Genomic DNA, 17760 nt, shown 5'->3' on the forward strand with positions numbered 1-17760 from the left:
GGGAACAGCTGAGGCCTTTATAGTACTGCTTTACCATGGACCTTGTTTTTTGTTGTTTTATTTTTCATGTTTCCTTTTTGGAGTTCATCTGTTTTCATCTTTATATTTATTTTGTCTAATGACACGTACAGGGAATGATGCATTAAATAAAGGTGTGCTCAACTCACGTCTTTATTTGAGTGGCTCACCATCCTGAGTCACGAGTTCTAGTTGATTCATGAATTTTCTCAGGATGATAGATACTTCATGTCCCACTAAGACTCAGTTATTCTGTTATTAAGGCCAGAACATCAGGGTCTGTTTGTTAAAATAACACACAGTACACAAAGCCTTCAGCTCTCTTTTATTCTTCGATCTGGCAATCTCACCTATCCAGGCGTCTTCACTGTTCCCTACTGAAATCCCAATCTGTCTTCTTTCCTCCTCCTTCAGTCAAAAAATTCAGATTAGATATTTTAAGGAAGCAATGGTCATTTATACTAAGACAGTTTTAAGGGAGACTGCCTTTGATTATAAAGAGATTTAACAGAAGCCTCCTGTTTAGCTTGGAGGACTGAGTCAGCCCTGTAATGACAGGCTTCCAGGCCAGTGGGGCATCCTTGCCACTCAGCCTCTGCTTTGCACCAGGTGAATAAAGGACCAGCAGGCAAACAAAAGCGAAGGTAAACTATACTTTATGTTCTGTCTGAAAAAAATTTAAAGATCGTTCTTTTGAAATGTCTTCTTACAACAGCTAGAAGAAAGCTAATCTTCATTTACTTGAACATTCCAATTTCTTTTGTAGCCTAACTTTATTGTTCAAATGAAGTGCTTTCTAAAATATGAGCTGCTTTAGTGAATGTAGTATCTTAAAAAATGTGTTTATCACTGATACTTGTCAATACCTTTAGTAATTTTATCCATTATATATTCGAAAACATTCTCACTTTTATGTTTAGTCAAGGTTTGTTTATTTCTCTTTTAAGTTAATAGTTTCTCTGAAAAGGAAGTTTTTGTAGTATACATCATGACCTAACACTTAACTTTCAGTGTCTTAAGTGGTATCCCTCAAAGCAGGCCTAGTAAGCAGCTGCAATCCAACTTTATGAGAGAGCTACACACTTTATTTCTTTTATAAATTAATAGTAGGGAAGAATTCCTCATGCTAATAATTTCCATTACATCAACAGTGTATTTATTTAATAAAACACCTTTCATAATCTTTAATTGCGTTTTGTAATTCTCTCAGTAATTATCATGTCTGCCATGATGATTAATACTGAAGGATTGCTATTTACAACAAATGTTACAGTTCTTAGGAGACATGTAACATGGAAAGGATTCAGAAAGTAGGTGTTTGTAACAAAAAAATAAATTTAAGATTAAGTTCTACTGAAATACTCAGAAAATGACTGGATTGTTAGGAATGATCATCAATAGCAATTTTGCGACAGAAAACTCTCTTGCTAATTAGGAAGCAGGTACACACGAACATACACTTTTCTAGAAATGTGAGTACAACATGGTACAAGAAAGATCAATCATAACTCATTATAAAAGACTAAAGTTAAGAAATTTTGTTAGAATGGAGCCACATGCATCTGGATAATGGTTATATATGTCAAAACACAAAGTGAAAATTTGGGACATTATTAGCCAAACAGAATATCCTAGGCAATAAAACGTACTGTTCCTTACTCCTTCATTCCCAGATGAGTAAGTAATCTACAGGTTTTCTTTATTCCAAAACAAATTGCTTAAGGCAAGAATAAAACAAAACAGAAAACTTGTAAGACAAAGTTTCATCCAATATGTGTACATGTTCACTTGGATAATACATTTATTTTTTATTTTACATATTTAATAAAATATTACTTTTATATGTGCTTTTCTCTGGAGCATGGGGCTCTGTTAGGCCAACCAGGTAGAATTGGAGTGAAGCTGGATTTTCTTGTTTGTAGCTGGGCTGCATGTGACAGAGAGCAACTATCACTTGTCATAGTTTCTGAGAAACATGGTGTTCTTGTAGCACTAGCCAAGACACCTTAGGCATAGTATTTATTGCAGTCTGTTGGTCAACTAGAATTCACCTCAAGGAATGCAAGTGCTTTCTTTGAAGTCCTAATTCTAAAGTAGCTGTTAAGTAGTCATAGGTAAGGACTTAAATATCTATTTCACACATAAAGTTAAGAAAACAACAACAACCATAACAAACAAACAAAAAGCAAATCATAAAATAATAATGTGCAGAGACTCAAGACTGATCCTTCATGACTTCTTTTTGGTTTTGAGCTTATAATATGTAATATTTTCTTAGCAATAATCTTGTGGATCTGACTCTTTCTTGGGAAGAAGGACTTCAGCAAATTCAATTTTGAAATTCTAGTTATATTTCTACTTTCACCTACAATTACTTGTTTGTTGAAGTCTTGTCTCCTCAGTTTTAGCATATGCTGATTTTTTTACATGTAGTGGAATTTTAGATACTATACATTTCTAATGAGAACAATCTCTGGTTGTTTTTTTTTTCACAGAAAAAAAGCACCTTGTGTACTAGATACTTAAGGTGTAATGCCACAATAGAGTCAAAAGAATGATCCCACGTTACCGCTTATGTATGTTTGAGAGCAACAGCAGCAGCAAAAGAAGCCATGTTTCTTGGGTAGAATATATTGGATGTGTCAAGAGCTGGCTGCTGCTCCAGGCTGGAATTCCTTCTACCTTTGCATAGGTATTTCAAAAACACTTATTGTAATCTTAGTGCAACCCAGAATTTATGAGTTGTATGTTTCTCAATTTCTCTCCTATTCTAGATGATCCTCTCATATTACAAGGGGAAATAATAATTTAAATTTACGTGTTTCCAGATTGTAAGGTTTGTCACTAACCTGAATGCAGTTATCAATCTTGGGGAAACAAAATTATTATAAAATAATGGAAACATTTACATTTGTGAATAGCTTGTTTCTGTAACTAATACAGAAACCCACTTTCTTTACTAATGTACAAGCGCTGAACAGTTTCTGTGTGTCAATACCACCCAACCTGGAGATGAGGTTATCTAATGATCTTGTAAGGTATCCACAAACTGATACTTAGTTAATGATTTGTTATTTTATTAGACTTTAATTTGCCTGGTTATAAGATAGCGTGAAATATTTGCTCCTACAACTTGGTACGTTTGAATGCAAATCAGGGTTTCTTATTAATCCAGAAAGGATGTTTGTTGTACGTGTAAGTCCATGGCCTTATACAGAGATGAAATACCTATGTAAATAATCACTGAAGATATAACCTTAAACATGAAGAAAAACACATGCAAGCATTATTTCACTAGCTCTTCATTTAGCTGCTAAAATTTCTCAGATTATATAGTTTTAAGGGACTTAAAATTTACAGTCAACTGTACTGAAGGCTGACAGAGATATTTCAGGTCAAAGGTGGTTATAAGGTCAAAGGGCATTGCAAAGTCAGGTGTGAATCAATTAAATATGGGAGGTCAGAACATAGCTGTAAAATGCCCACAATCTGTCTAATTCAGTGAGATGACTGTGTAGGGTAAGAAAGCTGTCCCTGGGGAAATGTCAACCAGAGAGGGAGGAACAAGATTTCAGGAGACACAAAACAGGCAAGACTACCATATATCCATCCCATAGAACCAGAGTAAAATTCCAGTCCACAAATGCAATCTTTAAGACTTCAGATTTCAGTTCAAAGGCAGAAAACAGGTTATCAGTACCATGTCTTGACATATAAATGGTATCAATGTTTTTAATTACAACTGTTCCAAAGAAACAGAATTGTGACATTCCAAAGAAGATTAAAACAGTAAAAGAAAAAGGGGTTAAATTGTGAGATAATAACTTTGTTTTTGTCTACTGTGTTAATGATAGTAATGTCCTTCAGAATACAAACTTTCAATCTCTTTGCTGGCTTCTGCAAATAGGGTTGATAGTGTTTTCATTTTGTGTTATCGACTCACCAGGAATAATGGAGAGCACTTATACACCTAAGACAGGATTAATGAAAGGGAAGTGTGAGAATAGGCAAGAAAAGAGTGTTACTAACATTCTTTGAGGAATAACAAAGAAGGTCAGAAGAGAAACTTCATTTAAAGGGGTAATTGGATGAAATATAGCAAGCTGGGTAGTGATGGTGCTCGCCTTTATTCTCAGCACTTGGGAAGCATAGGCAAGTGGATCTCTGCTGTGTTTGAGACCAGCTTGGTCTACATGGTGAGTTCCTGGCCAGCTAGGGCCACATAGTGAGACCCTGTCTCAAATATGTCTATGAACTGAAATGAGGATAAAAATTAAGAAAAATTATCTGAGGTTGCCAAGGTGATAAACTAACTTTCTGCTTTATTAGAGATTATAGGATAAGTTACCAAAACTAATATGAAGCCACAAAATGGGAAAGAACTTCCAAAACATCGTTTCAATCAGACTCCTCTAAATAATTCTGTCTGGTAACAAGCATTTTGACAAATTTGCTACGAGAGGAGGCTGTTTTACTAGTTGTAATAAGCAATACACCAATATGTACTTTATTACATGGTACGTACAAGTCCTACTTAATTTATTCAACACTGTCATCAGTGTTCTTTGCTGAATACTTACTAACCATTAACCTACTGCTGGCTTGTCTTTGCCATGTGTAGTCAACCTATCTATATTTAGCTACTAATACGTGTGTGGCCAAAGCAGAATCTTTAATCACAAAGCATTTCCCTCCAACGAAAGTCTGTCTTATTTCCTGAAAATGGCTTCCTTTTCCTTTTTTTTTAGGGGGGGGGGTAGGGAGAGGTTAGGGCAGGTTGGAAAAAAGCTGGCACTTTGTGAAAGATCATTAATGATTAACTAATTAATAACCTGAAGTATGACCTTGTTGGGGAGCTCTGCCTATTATAGCCTTGTGATCAGAATTAATTCATATACGGTATTTTCAAAACACAGTTTATGGGCTGTTTTCCCTAAATAAAGGGTTCTTAAAAGCAACTGAAACAATATAAATAAGATCCCAACCCAGTCCCACAAAACCCTCATCTCACCTTGCTCACTAATCTCACAGGGCTATACTGCGCTCCCTGGAGACAAGTGGTCCTTTTCAGGGGACTTCTCTGGAGTTACTCCTCGGTACACAAATTACACATATGTAAGTAAGTGTGTGTGTGTGTGTGTGTGTGTGTGTGTGTGTGTGTGTGTTTGTAATATATATCTATTCTTAGACAAATGGAAATGATCTTAATTTCTTGTTTCTTTTAAACTTGAAAAATATGTGCCAGTAAGTACAAAAGTATATTCAAAGGAATATTTTAGCAGCTGTGTAATGTTCCTAGTAATCTGTAGAGGCAAATTACAAGGGGTTAGGAATCCCTTGTGTAGAAGGAAAAGACCTGGCTTTAATAGACCTCCTCTTGATGATGGATACTATTTTCAACCTTGGTGTTTACAAGCGGCGGTCCAACGAATAAAGCGTTTGTAAGTAGAAGATCTGCACATTTGTAATTTGTGCCTGTTTCCCACAGACTGTGCTTTTCCTCCATGGAAATCAGGCTGGGGCCCATCCCTTTTATATTTCACTTTGCTCTCTCTCTTTTTTTTTTTTTTTTATTTTTGCCTTGCTAAAGTGTGCTCAATCAGAGATAAATGTCATTAGACAGGAAAATCCTAGCTCCTAAGCCATGTCCGTCAGGATTGAGGCAGAATTTGTGGTCAAGCCATACTTACTTACAGGACAATGTGGCTTAGTCACCCAGTTCAACCTTGTATATTGACTTCAGACATAGAAACTGGACAATGTAGATAAAACTATATGCACAAATATTTTTTTCCAAAGATGGATGCTGAGATTAACTCTCTGCTCCCTACCTTAGCTTCTCTCTGGTTACCCTTTCAAATATTTCAGTTTTCCTAGTGATAACTTGGGCCATCCTATGTGGAAGGTAAGTATTTTAAAATATAATTATGGTCTCTCAAAGACTTGAATAATATTGCACAGATCATTAGATTATCTTTGTGTTTAAACACTTTAACTGGAAAGCTGAAGATTTAAATCAACTTAATGTTATTTTAAGGAATTTAGTTAAAAAACAGGTTGACAGAGGGAATATTTTATTAAAAATGTGGTCCTAAAACTTTATGTGACTTCCCAAGAAAGATGTTGGTCTTCACTGCAAGAAATTTCAAGCCCTAACTGAAAAGTGTTTTTTTTTTTTTTTTTTAATTAAAATTTTTTTTTTTGTCAAAGACTAAGCATATACTTTCATACAAAACACAATTATATTTTCTCTTAGACTGCAATTCTGAAAAAGACATAAAATGGTTCTGTTTCAGAAAGAAATGTGACTTCTAACACAGAAAAAAATAGTGACATTTCCCTTTATTAGTGTTAATGAGCCTTTCCTGAGGAGATTCATAGAAATGCCTTTGATTCCAAACAGAGAACACCGATAGAGCAAAGATAGGCTCCTACCCAAATCTAGCTTTGACTAACCAATGAGTTTATTGGTGTTGCTTATGAGAACACAGGTGAGGGGTTACTTTCTGGAATGTGAGTGACTCATGGGCAGATTCCTGTCACTGAAAAGCTTCACTTCCCTCCCCAGTCATGGATGGATGACACAGGAAAGCTTCACCATGGTGTTTAAGTCTCTACCTGATGGGCGATTAGGCACAAAAGCTGTATGACCAGTTCCTCCTGCATCTTGCATGTATTACAACTACAGAGACCATGGAGGAAAAGTCTCCTCCCCAGCAGTTGTTTGCCAATTTTACAGAGTCTGGGGGAGGGGCCTTATGCATCTTATGAGTTTCTTGTGAATTTTCTGAGCCTTGTTGAGTGTCTACACTGCCTCTGCTAGGGAAGGGTTCCACTCAGAGGAAAATAGCATGTTTTATGTGTTTACAAAGTTAAGCTTATTTTTGAGAAGAATAGAAATGAAGCAGTCTTATAGAACCCAGATAGCACAGTACTTCTAAAGTTTGCTCCAAAGGAGGTATACCTGTGTTCTGTGATTACTTTGTTAAATAGATTGATAATAAGTGTTGCTGAAAATTTTCTCTGTCCCGACTGGTCCCACTACCCTTGGACCCCAAATAAACACACAGACACTATATTAGTTATAAAACTGTTGGCTGAGGGATAGAGCTTCTTATTGGCTAGCTCTGTCTTAATTATTAACCAATTTCTATCAATCTAAGTATTTCCACATAGTCTTATCTTACTGGAGAAGGTCTGGACCTGTTACTCCTTTGGTGGTCTACATGGTGTCTGTCTCTGGTGGGCTTTCTCTGCTTACCTTTCCCAGAATTTTCCTCATCTCCTAGTCCGGCTCCTAGCTTCCTGCCTCATTGGTCACACAGTATTTTATTCATCAATCAATAAAAGAAACATATACAGAAGGACATTCCCCCATCGAATAAGTTTAGGACATACTTATAAACTATGGGCCTTCAAGGGACACAGCAATAAAATGAATCACAACACAATCAGAGCTAAATTGTTAATTTAAAAACTACAGGGAAAAGCCCATTGAGAAACATCTATCTATCTATCTATCTATCTATCTATCTATCTATCTATCATCTATCTATCTATCCTTATAATTTTTTTGTTTTCTGGAAAGCATAGACCCAGCTCACTGAACAATGACATTAGAAAGAGAAAAAATTCATCAGGAAAAAGGATGGTTCTGATGGGCTGTTGCTCCAATAAACTGTAGTGTAAGACCCTCAGAATGAGGAGTCTTCCAGTTTCGGTCAGTATCCCCAAGAACTCAATGTCCAGTTCAGTTGATGCAACAGGCAAGAGGCTTTAATGAACAGGAAACGTTTGTGCAAACGGGCTCCTCCAGCACGCAGGCTACAGAGAAGCAGCCTCCCCCCCCCCCAGGGTGGGACCCTCTGTCCATTGAGTCCATGACCCTTTGAGGCTGGATGGTCTCGATATTAGGGATTAGGGTCAACAGACCTTAGGGCCTCAGGGTGTGCTAATTAATCTTCTCTGGGCAAACCAGAGGTGCAGTTATGTCTTTGTTTCTTAAGGATCCTATTCACCACCTGCTGACTCACAAGAAAGGAGGGGCAGTGTGAATTCTTGGTATCTTGTTATCTCAGGGCCTTGTGAGGGGAAGTTAACAAAGGAACTGAGCATTCCAAGGAACAGATATTGGTTTCCAGGTTAGTCCTTCATTTCAAGTGAGGGGTTTCTTTAACTTTACTTTTTTTGTCTTTCAGTAGTTACTACTGCAGAATTGTGGCTGCAGTTTTGAGATCACCAGATCTACTCTGCCTTTCATTTGATTCATATTTATGTATTTTATAATGTTCAATAAAACATCACAGTAAGCTAAGCTTTCTTTGATAGTTTGGAAGTAAAATCACATTTGTTGGATTCCTTGATGGATTTCAACTGACGTTTTAAAAAGATATTTAAAAACAGAACCCCAGGATCATGAAAAAGAAAGAGATGGATTATAATTTAGAGCATTAGATTTTTTCTGTAATGCATTGACACGGAATGAAAAGTGTATGCTTTTACATGTTGGCAGGGCAATTGCTCTAATCTTACTGAGCATCATCCTTGCTTTGTGAATGAAGAAAAGAAACACTAGGAGCTGCAAGTCATGATTAAGATATAATATTATGCCAGTACTTGGGAGGTGATGCAGGAGGATCACAGGGCCAAGGCCGGCCTGGGTATAGAGAAAGATCTAGTCTTCCAAAGAAAAAAACAAAACAAACTTTAAATCCAACCAAGGAAAAATAAACAAGAGTTAGGGATGTAGCTAAGGGAGAGAGTGCTGTCTTCCATGCACGAGGCTCTGGGCTTGTTTCTCATAAGAAGAAAAGAACAAAATATTCCATTTTAAAAAACACTATGAGGTTGTTACTCATTATTTTTTGAAGCAAACCCCCCTGGCAGGTCATCACAAAAACTTTTTTACAGTCCCCCTGGTGCTTACAGACATGCCCAGTTTTTCTTAATAAAATATTTCTGGAATGAATGCTAAGTGCCTGTGCATGTACATAGGTGCCAGAGCTCCGAGGACCACCAGGATACATTTGTACTTAATCGATGGGGATTATTGCTTATACAAGGGATGGAGTGTTCATACCTGCAGGAGCCCCGAGCAAAAGGATGTCAGAGTGAACTGCCTTTAGGACTTCTGCTTTGTTTGGGCAACTTGAAAGTGAGTCTAAGAAGGCGGCTCACCCCCGGCTCAAGGTTCTCGGAAGGCAGAGGGAGTAGGTAAAGAAGGAGTGGGGGCAGAGGCCGTAGGTAAGTAGGTAAAGAAGAGCGATTACACACAGGACCCTGAGTTTCATCCCTGGGACTGCAAACAAGCAAACAAACAGAAACCCACGTGAATGGAGCCATTCTTGTAGTTACTCCTTCCTCAATGGCAGGCATGGTTGGTATTTGTGCATTGCGCTCCCCATCCCCTATGCTTGAACAAGATTTAAAGGGGGCCTTACACTGTCATTTTTATTGTGGCTTGACAATGAACCTGCCTAACTTTGCTATCCTGTGAAATTGCCCACATCTAATGTTAAGCTGCATGGCCTCAGTGCTAAATATAATCTGTCACAACTATTCGGGTGAAAGGAATAGAGGAGAGTGGCTTTGTCACACCCCAGTCTGTGTGTGGCATATCTGTAGACAGGACATCTACCCATCTTCTTCATTATCTGGCAAAGTGAACCAGAAATAAGATCCTGGGGGTTCCTAGAAACACATCACATCTTTCTGTCTCCTTTGTTGTGTTCATCTTTCAGTGGGCAAGATCAGAACTGTGAAGCCCAAGTCCATATAGCAGTAAAGAACTCTTCTTGGGTGTGTCTTTCCTCTAGGAGGCAAAGCTAGCAGAGAAGAAACCTCCTTGCTTTTTCATTTGGTTAGAGTCTTCCAAAATGTCTTCACAAATGGCTCTCCTATTTGTTCCCAAATAAACCTGGCTCCTAAGCAGAGAGAAACAGATACCAAACTTAGGGGAAGGGCTGCAGTTAAACTCCTCACTCATTCATACTGTCAATATGTTGTTGTTTCTTCCTCAATTCCACCAATTAGAGATGTGTTTAAAGGATTAGACCTCCAGGAGAAGAGGATGAGAGGAAGAGGAGACCAGAAAGCAAAGGCAGGTTGCTATGGGATGCTTAGGATTAGTTATGGTACTCAGGCTTTGACTGGTTCACATACAGTAGCAGGTTGCTATGGGATGCTTAGGATTAGTTGTGGTATTCAGGCTTGACTGGTTCATATACAGTAGGATTCAGAAGCAGGGGGTGCAATTGCACAGGGGGTGCCAGGGAAAGAGGACCTGAGGAAATCTGTAGCAAAGGTCAGTTGTATGTTAGTAGGTAGTTTATTCATCTTTGGGCTGTGGAAGAGTAAATATTTATTCAATTGGCAAAAATATTTAATTTTAAAAAGTGACATTTGAATGTATCAGTTTACTTAGGACTTCTTAGGACTTCTTAAATGTCTTTTAATGGTCTGATAACTTACTTTGAATTTTAGTTCTCTGTAGTATGCTAGGCACGAGAAATTTGATGAGGTTTCATTGGTGACATCTGGTGGTTACAATGGTAATTACATACAATGACTTGTATTTCAGGAAATAAAACCTGCCATATGTTAACAGAAAAATTCTGTACCACAAGAATAATGTTGGCACCAAACAGCAGAAACATGGACATTAGGTGACCCTCAAGCCTGAAATGTGTGTGTGCATGCACATGCATGCATGTGCACATGTGTGACTGCATATGTATATACAGGTGCACTTGCCTGCCCGTGGAAGTGTGAAGACCAGAGGTTAATGTCCAGTGTCTTTATTTATCACTCTTCATGTTAGTTTTTAAGGCAGATCTCTTTGAGAACCTTAAACTCATTACTTCAGCTAGGCTGCTGGCTAGTGACCTCTTAGGGATCCACCTGTCTACATTCCCCTGGTTTTGGGGTTACATATTAGTTCAACTGCACATGTTTTTGTGGGAGTCCTGGGGATCCAAACTCAGACTCTCACAGTTTTACGTCAAGCACTTTTACATACTCCCTACCTCCTGGATATTGGAATTTTATCAGCACTATCAACATTACCTCTTAGACTCTTTGAATCCCAAGACAGTTTGAATGCTAGAGTAGGATGCATCTAAGTGTTTTTTTAAATCAAGGTCCAAATCAGCATCAAATGTGGGGAAACATTTGGACTTCGGAGCTTATTTAGTAGTGAAGCTGGGAACTCCACGTTTACCAAGACACGTGGTGTAGAATTTACCACAGAGGAAATGGAAAGGGATCTGTTTCCTGGACCCACACCCAGAAAATATCTACTACATGTCTTAACATCACAGCCTTATATTTAAGCACAAGGCATCTCCATGTCATTGGTGCAGAAGGAACATTTTACACCATTAAGGGCTTTGCTGTGGTTATCTAAAAGTAATTCTGTTGTAGTTTCCCCAGAAAACTAACAGGGAAGTGTGGCGATTCTCTGTCACTTGTCATTCCAAGTCAGCCCAAGTGCAGCTCCCTGCAGCATTCTTTGCCTCTGATCTCTGTTCCCTTCTTCCATCCCTCACAGCCAGGTTAATCCCCGCACCAATTTACCATCCATCTGGTCTAGTATTTGTTTGCATCACCTTATCCTTCATGTAATGCAACATCAATCAGGGCACTTCATTCCTGTCTCTGTTTCCTCTTTTGTAAAATGGGAATGTAATTACGGACTGTTCCATGATTGTTACAAGCAAACAGTTAAAGTACCTGAGGGTAATGTCTGAGATTGCCATGCTCTCCAAAGTGATTATGAACATTATTTCAATCTGTTTTTCACCATGTATTGCACGTCTTTTTAAATTCATTCTTATTTAAATGAAAACCAACCTTATTTTACATACTAATCCCAGTTCTCTCTCCCTTCTGTCCATCCTCCCAATCTCCCCACCATTTCCCCATCCCACCCCACCCATCCACTCCTTAGAGAAGGTGAGGCCTCCTGTGGAGAATCATCAAAGTCTGTCACATATTTGGGGCAGGATGTAGGCCTTCCCCTGTGTGTCTAGGCGGAGAGAGTATCCCTCCATGGGGAATGGCCTTTGGGAGACCATTCGTATATCACACATGTTACTCACATGTTATTGTGGACATATAGGATTTGTAGTCCTTGGGCACTTCTTGAATCTTTTTGCTTATCCCTAAGTAGAAATCTGATCATGACACTTGATTTTACATATCAGTTCACTTATGGAAGTAATTATGACTTTAAAATAAATGTGCTTTGGAAATATAAATAAACAGTAACAGCACACCTTCTCCTAGAAGTAATCACTAATGGAAAATTAAATCTCTCCACAGGCCTTTTGGATTACGTTAAAGAAGAGGTAGTGTGAGCTTCTATCTTATCATGAAACTGTTATCCGAAGGACAATCAAAACAATGTGTTGTTCAGCCAATGCGTCTTACATCAGGGCTGCTTATATTTTTTATCCTGAAGTCCATCTCATCTCTAAAACCTGCCCGACTTCCAATTTACCAAAGGAAACCTTTTATAGCTGCTTGGAATGCTCCAACAGACCTGTGTTTGATAAAATACAATTTAACACTGAATTTGAAAATATTTCAGATGATTGGAAGCCCTCGACTCAAAGACAGGGAGCAAAATGTTACTATATTTTATGTCAACAAATTGGGATATTACCCATGGTACACATCAGAAGGAGTCCCCATCAATGGGGGTCTTCCCCAAAACGCAAGCTTACAGACACATCTGGAAAAGGCTGCCCACGATATTAATTATTACATCCCTGGCAAAAATTTCAGCGGACTTGCTGTTATAGACTGGGAATATTGGCGCCCACAGTGGGCCCGGAACTGGGATGCAAAGGATATCTACAGACAAAAGTCAAGAACACTCATTTCTGCTATGAAAAAGAACATATCGTCTGTGGATACTGAAGATCTAGCCAAAGCAGATTTTGAGAAAAGTGCAAAAGCTTTCATGGAGGAAACTATTAAATTGGGAATCAAGAGCCGACCCAAGGGCCTTTGGGGTTATTATTTATATCCTGATTGCCACAATTATAATTTTTACTCCTCAAACTACACTGGGTCATGCCCCAAAGAGGAAGTTCTGAGGAACGATGAGCTCTCTTGGCTCTGGAACAGCAGTACTGCCTTGTATCCTGCTATTAGTATCAGGAAACCCTTTAAAGACAGCGAACATACTTTGCACTTCGCACAATTTAGGGTGTATGAATCAATGAGGACTTCTACCATGACATCACGTGAATATGCTCTGCCTGTATTCATCTACACACGGCTGGGCTACAGAGAGGAACCTTTGTCCTTCCTTTCTAGGGTAAGACTTGCCTTGCCTCATGGTGGAGGTTTGTGCTGCATTGCTAAGAGAAATATTTCCTTGATAATTATGCCCTTTGAAAAATATCTGGATAGTGGGAAGATGGCATCGTATTCTTCCTAGAGTATTGGTCTGCTTAGGCTCTTCCTTTACGGAAACTAAATTTTGTTATCTTGTTTGTTAGCATTGTTTTTAAAGGACACATCAAGGTGGGAAAGAGCTAATGTGTGAGGCTAGTAGTTACTGAATTCCCTATGACTGGCTGTGGTGGGAGATGATTGAAACAGTTTGTGGTGAGCAGGTTAAGAAGTTATAGGGCAAATTTTGAAAGTAGAATGAAAGATATTTCTGCTTCTGGCTTCACCATTCCAAATATAAAGAGAGGAGAATTTGTTTTCTTTTAAATACATAATACCTGCTTTTACTAAGGAAGCTGCATCCATGCCTGTGATGGTTTAAAACTATAGTAAACTGAAAAGCAGTTTTAAAAGTATGAAACAATCGTAAACTGGCTAAAAGTATCTAAACCTGTAGTCATCTTAGATATAGCTGTGTCTCTGATTATTGCTAATTCATTAGCTGGTAGAATGGTGTAGGTTATTAATTCAGAGTTAGAAATTTACAACTCAAGGTTACAAATTCAGAGTTAACCATGAGTAGTTTTGCAAATGAAGTAAAAGCTCCAAGAGAACTGTCTTTGTCCCTGATTGTTTTCACTCAAATTATGTACATTGCCAGGGACCTCACCTGTTTGAGGAGAGTAACCTTTAAACTCAGCCAAATTTCAGCCTGATATTCTCTTCCTTTGTGGCTCCAGTCACTTAAACAGAGACTTCCCGGAAAAAGAGTGGATTTGGGTACTAATGTTTACATTTTTCTGCACCAAGAAGACTTGAAACCTGCTTCGGCCATTCCGTTTATGATGTAACAGCATTTTAGCATTTTAATGACCACCAAGCGTTTGAGATAGCTTAACAGAGGCATTTATTTCCTTTCATTCCTTGATTGTAAGTTCCTGTTGAGCAGACTGTGCTGAAAGATAAAGGATGTTCTGAGTGCTTGGCATCCTCAGGTGGATACTTAGGAAACACTCAGGCCTGGGCTGTACCATGCTCGCTCATTTGATGGAGAAGTAGCGTACCTGGGGGAGGTATGGAAAATGCACCTTTATGACTATCCAGAAGGTGAAAGTCTTCACTCTGGGCTGAGATTTACACTACCCACAAAAATGAGCTGTGAATACTGAGTTAAGAATGGCAAGAGATCATTTCTGGGAGATTTGGGGAAGCTATCTAAATATTAACAAAATAATTGTGACACACACACAATCACACAAACTCACATACACAAGCACATCCATGTACATGTGCGTGCGCGTGCGCGCGCGCTCACACACACACACACACACACACACACACACTGCTGGATATGATCAGAGAAATGGGATTCTGATCTTCACTCCATTTCACATTTATGTCACTTTAAGAAAGGAGAGCGTGATAATCTAGGGAGTCTGAAATCTTAATTCCTGGTGAGTTGATTTATCTTCCAATGACTAATTAACTTCATTCTCTTCCATCTAGCAAGATCTAATTAGTACCATAGGAGAAAGTGCTGCATTGGGAGCTGCAGGCATTGTTATTTGGGGAGACATGAATTTAACTTCATCTGAGGTAAGTTATTGTTCCAGGGTATATTGTTCTGCTTTCCTATAGATGTCACTCTAATCAAAACTCTCAGTGTTCCCATAGGAAGCCAGATTTAGGGTAAAAGTCAAAATCAATGCTTAGTACTTAGGCCTAAAAATATTAACTTTCAAAAGATGGTAATCATAACACCAATATTTGTTTGACATTCATCATGTGCTCAGAGAATAAGGTATTCTGTGTGTTTGTTTTAGGTATGCTCACTTATTGGTCATGTCATCTAATAACTAGTCTCTTCATTCATAGACAAGGAGACAAGAGGGAAAAGCAAGCAGGTCAATAGCTAGTCAGGCTAGTTAGTAGTAAAACTATTATTAACCACCACAGATTTTTGAGGTTGTGTCCCTTGCATTGGACTACCATATCCTATCTGGAGAAGTAGAAAAAGATGCTAACTTTTAAATCTTCCTATTGAAATTATTTTTTTTCTTATAGAGAAGCCAGTGGGGAAATCAATACTTTTTAAAGCAAGATTAAAATATCTTTTCCAATTTCTGCCAGCTGAAATAGCATTTACTTCAAGAAATCTTCTGGCTTCCATAACCACCTTAACCACAATCTCTTATCTCCAGTTGTCCTTTGTTTTACTTATTCAAAGTATTACAATAACACATTTAAGCCAGTGTTGTGAAGATTGTAGCTTCGAATTTTTGGGTTAATTTGCAAAGAGAAGTCTATGTTAATTTTAGTTTTAGAACTTTTAAAGGGGTTCAATTTGTTACTATTGAGACATTGTTAATGAAAATATTTGTAACTTTGTTCACTGTATTAGTCAGGATTCTCTAGACTCTAGAGGAACAGAGCTTATAGAATGAACACACACACACACACACACACACACACACACACACACGAGATTATTAGAATGTCTTATAGTCTGTTTTCCAGGTAGTCCATCAATGGCTGTCTGCCAACAGAAGCTTCAAGAATTCAGTAGTTGCTCAGTCCATGAGGCTGGATGTCTCAGCTGGTCTTCAGAAATATGTCAGAATCCTGAAGAAGCAGGCTCTAATAATATCAGTGATGGGCCTGCTAGTGAGATTAGAGCAAGGAGGCAAAGAAAGAGCTTGCTTCTCTCTTCTGTGTCCTTCACAGAGCCTGCCAGCAGAAGGTGTGGTCCAGATTAAAGGTGGATCTTCCCACCAAAAAGATCCAGATTAGAAGTGGTTCTCCCAATTCAAACAACTTAAGAAAAAAAAAATCCCTCGCAGGTGTATGCCCAATCAGTTGAGGTTTAGTTGATTCCAGATGTACTCAAGTTGGTAATGAAGAAGAGCCACTACCTACATCTATGAGCATGTCCAGAGAGTCATAGGTTCAGCTGCTGATTCATGAGAAAGTTTCATCAGGAAATAGTACATACAACTGAGGTAACATCTATGTAGAACACATATGAGAAAAGACACACAGGAACTATTGTTCCCAGATTTCCTAAATCTAGTTGTGATTAGGAATGTAGAACATAAAACAGGTTGTGTTTAATTAACCAATAAGTCCTGAATGCTATAGGCGGGAGGCTCTCCAATAAATCTGAAGTTGACAACTCAGATTTTCTGTCACAACTAGAAAGAACAACCCATCCCCGACAGATAGGCTGTAGCAGTGGCTCTGGTATGGATTCTACTTTGTGGTGGTTCTTTTCTTTCTCACACTACCCATCTCCTGGAGAGCTAGAAGGAAAAGAAAATGATACGTGAATTGAAGAAAGGCAAGGACCTCCATGTTGACTCAGGCCAACTTGTTGGTTCAGTTACTTTGCCTTATTACAACTCTGACTGCCTCTAGGGCCTTTCTTATTTCTGATCTGAGACCTTTGGGTTATAGCAGAGTTCAAGAGTTTACCCATTAAGACAAAGCCATCCAGTTTTAGCCCAGTCTAAAGAACTGCCTTCTAAAATCTCTGATCCAGTCATTTTTATACCTTTGCAGGAGAACTGTACAAAGGTGAACCGCTTTGTGAATTCCGATTTTGGTAACTACATAATCAATGTGAGCACAGCAGCTGAGGTGTGCAGCCATCACCTTTGCAAGAATAATGGGAGATGCATACGGAAGACATGGAAAGCACCTCATTACCTCCATTTGAACCCTGCAAGTTACCACATAGAGGAGTCTGAGGATGGAGAATTCATAGTGAAGGGAAAAGCATCAGAGGCAGATCTGGCTATGATGGGAGAGAATTTCCTATGCCACTGTTATCAGGGATATGAAGGGGCTGATTGTGGAGAAATGAAGGAAGCCGACAGCTGCTCTGGGGCCTCACTTTTCTCTAGCTCAGTAATAACACTGTGTCTGCTAGTTCTAGTAGGTTATCAAAGCGTTCAGTTGTGACATAATTGAGTAAAGGGAACTGTGTCCTTTTAAGTAGAATGTTAGGGAACAGATGGATTTCACAACTCTTTCTCTTATGAGCTCCTCTGAGAGGTATTGTAAGTCAACATATGTGTTACAATATAAATAGGAACCTATTAATTTATTTGCTACACTTTGGTTAGAAACCGGATCCGAGAGAGCAAAGTAATGTACGTTGTTTTCTTACTTGAATATTTAAACTGTGTTTAAATCAAATTTTATTCTCTTTCTAATTATATACATGTAATGAGACAAACGAATATTATGCTTATTGATTTCAAGGACATTTTCGAGGTAACAATTTATTTAAGGATAGACTGCTAAGTAGCCACATGGTTCAACAGATGGGGTCACCTCAGT

At 38.5% G+C, this 17760-nt stretch overlaps 1 protein-coding gene across 1 annotated transcript; it reads left to right on the forward strand.

Moving 5' to 3' along the window:
• Nucleotides 1–12388: 12388 nt before the first annotated feature.
• Nucleotides 12389–17384, forward strand: LOC127215464 (hyaluronidase-4). Its single transcript, XM_051175911.1, has 3 exons — nucleotides 12389–13342; nucleotides 14926–15015; nucleotides 16978–17384. The coding sequence occupies exons 1-3, from the start codon at nucleotides 12389–12391 to the stop codon at nucleotides 17377–17379; spliced, it is 1446 nt and encodes a 481-aa protein (XP_051031868.1). The 3' UTR covers nucleotides 17380–17384.
• The last annotated feature ends 376 nt before the right edge of the window (nucleotides 17385–17760 follow it).

This window comes from Phodopus roborovskii, unplaced genomic scaffold (genome assembly GCF_943737965.1).
Source record: "Phodopus roborovskii unplaced genomic scaffold, PHOROB, whole genome shotgun sequence".
NCBI classification, from domain to species: domain Eukaryota; kingdom Metazoa; phylum Chordata; class Mammalia; order Rodentia; family Cricetidae; genus Phodopus; species Phodopus roborovskii.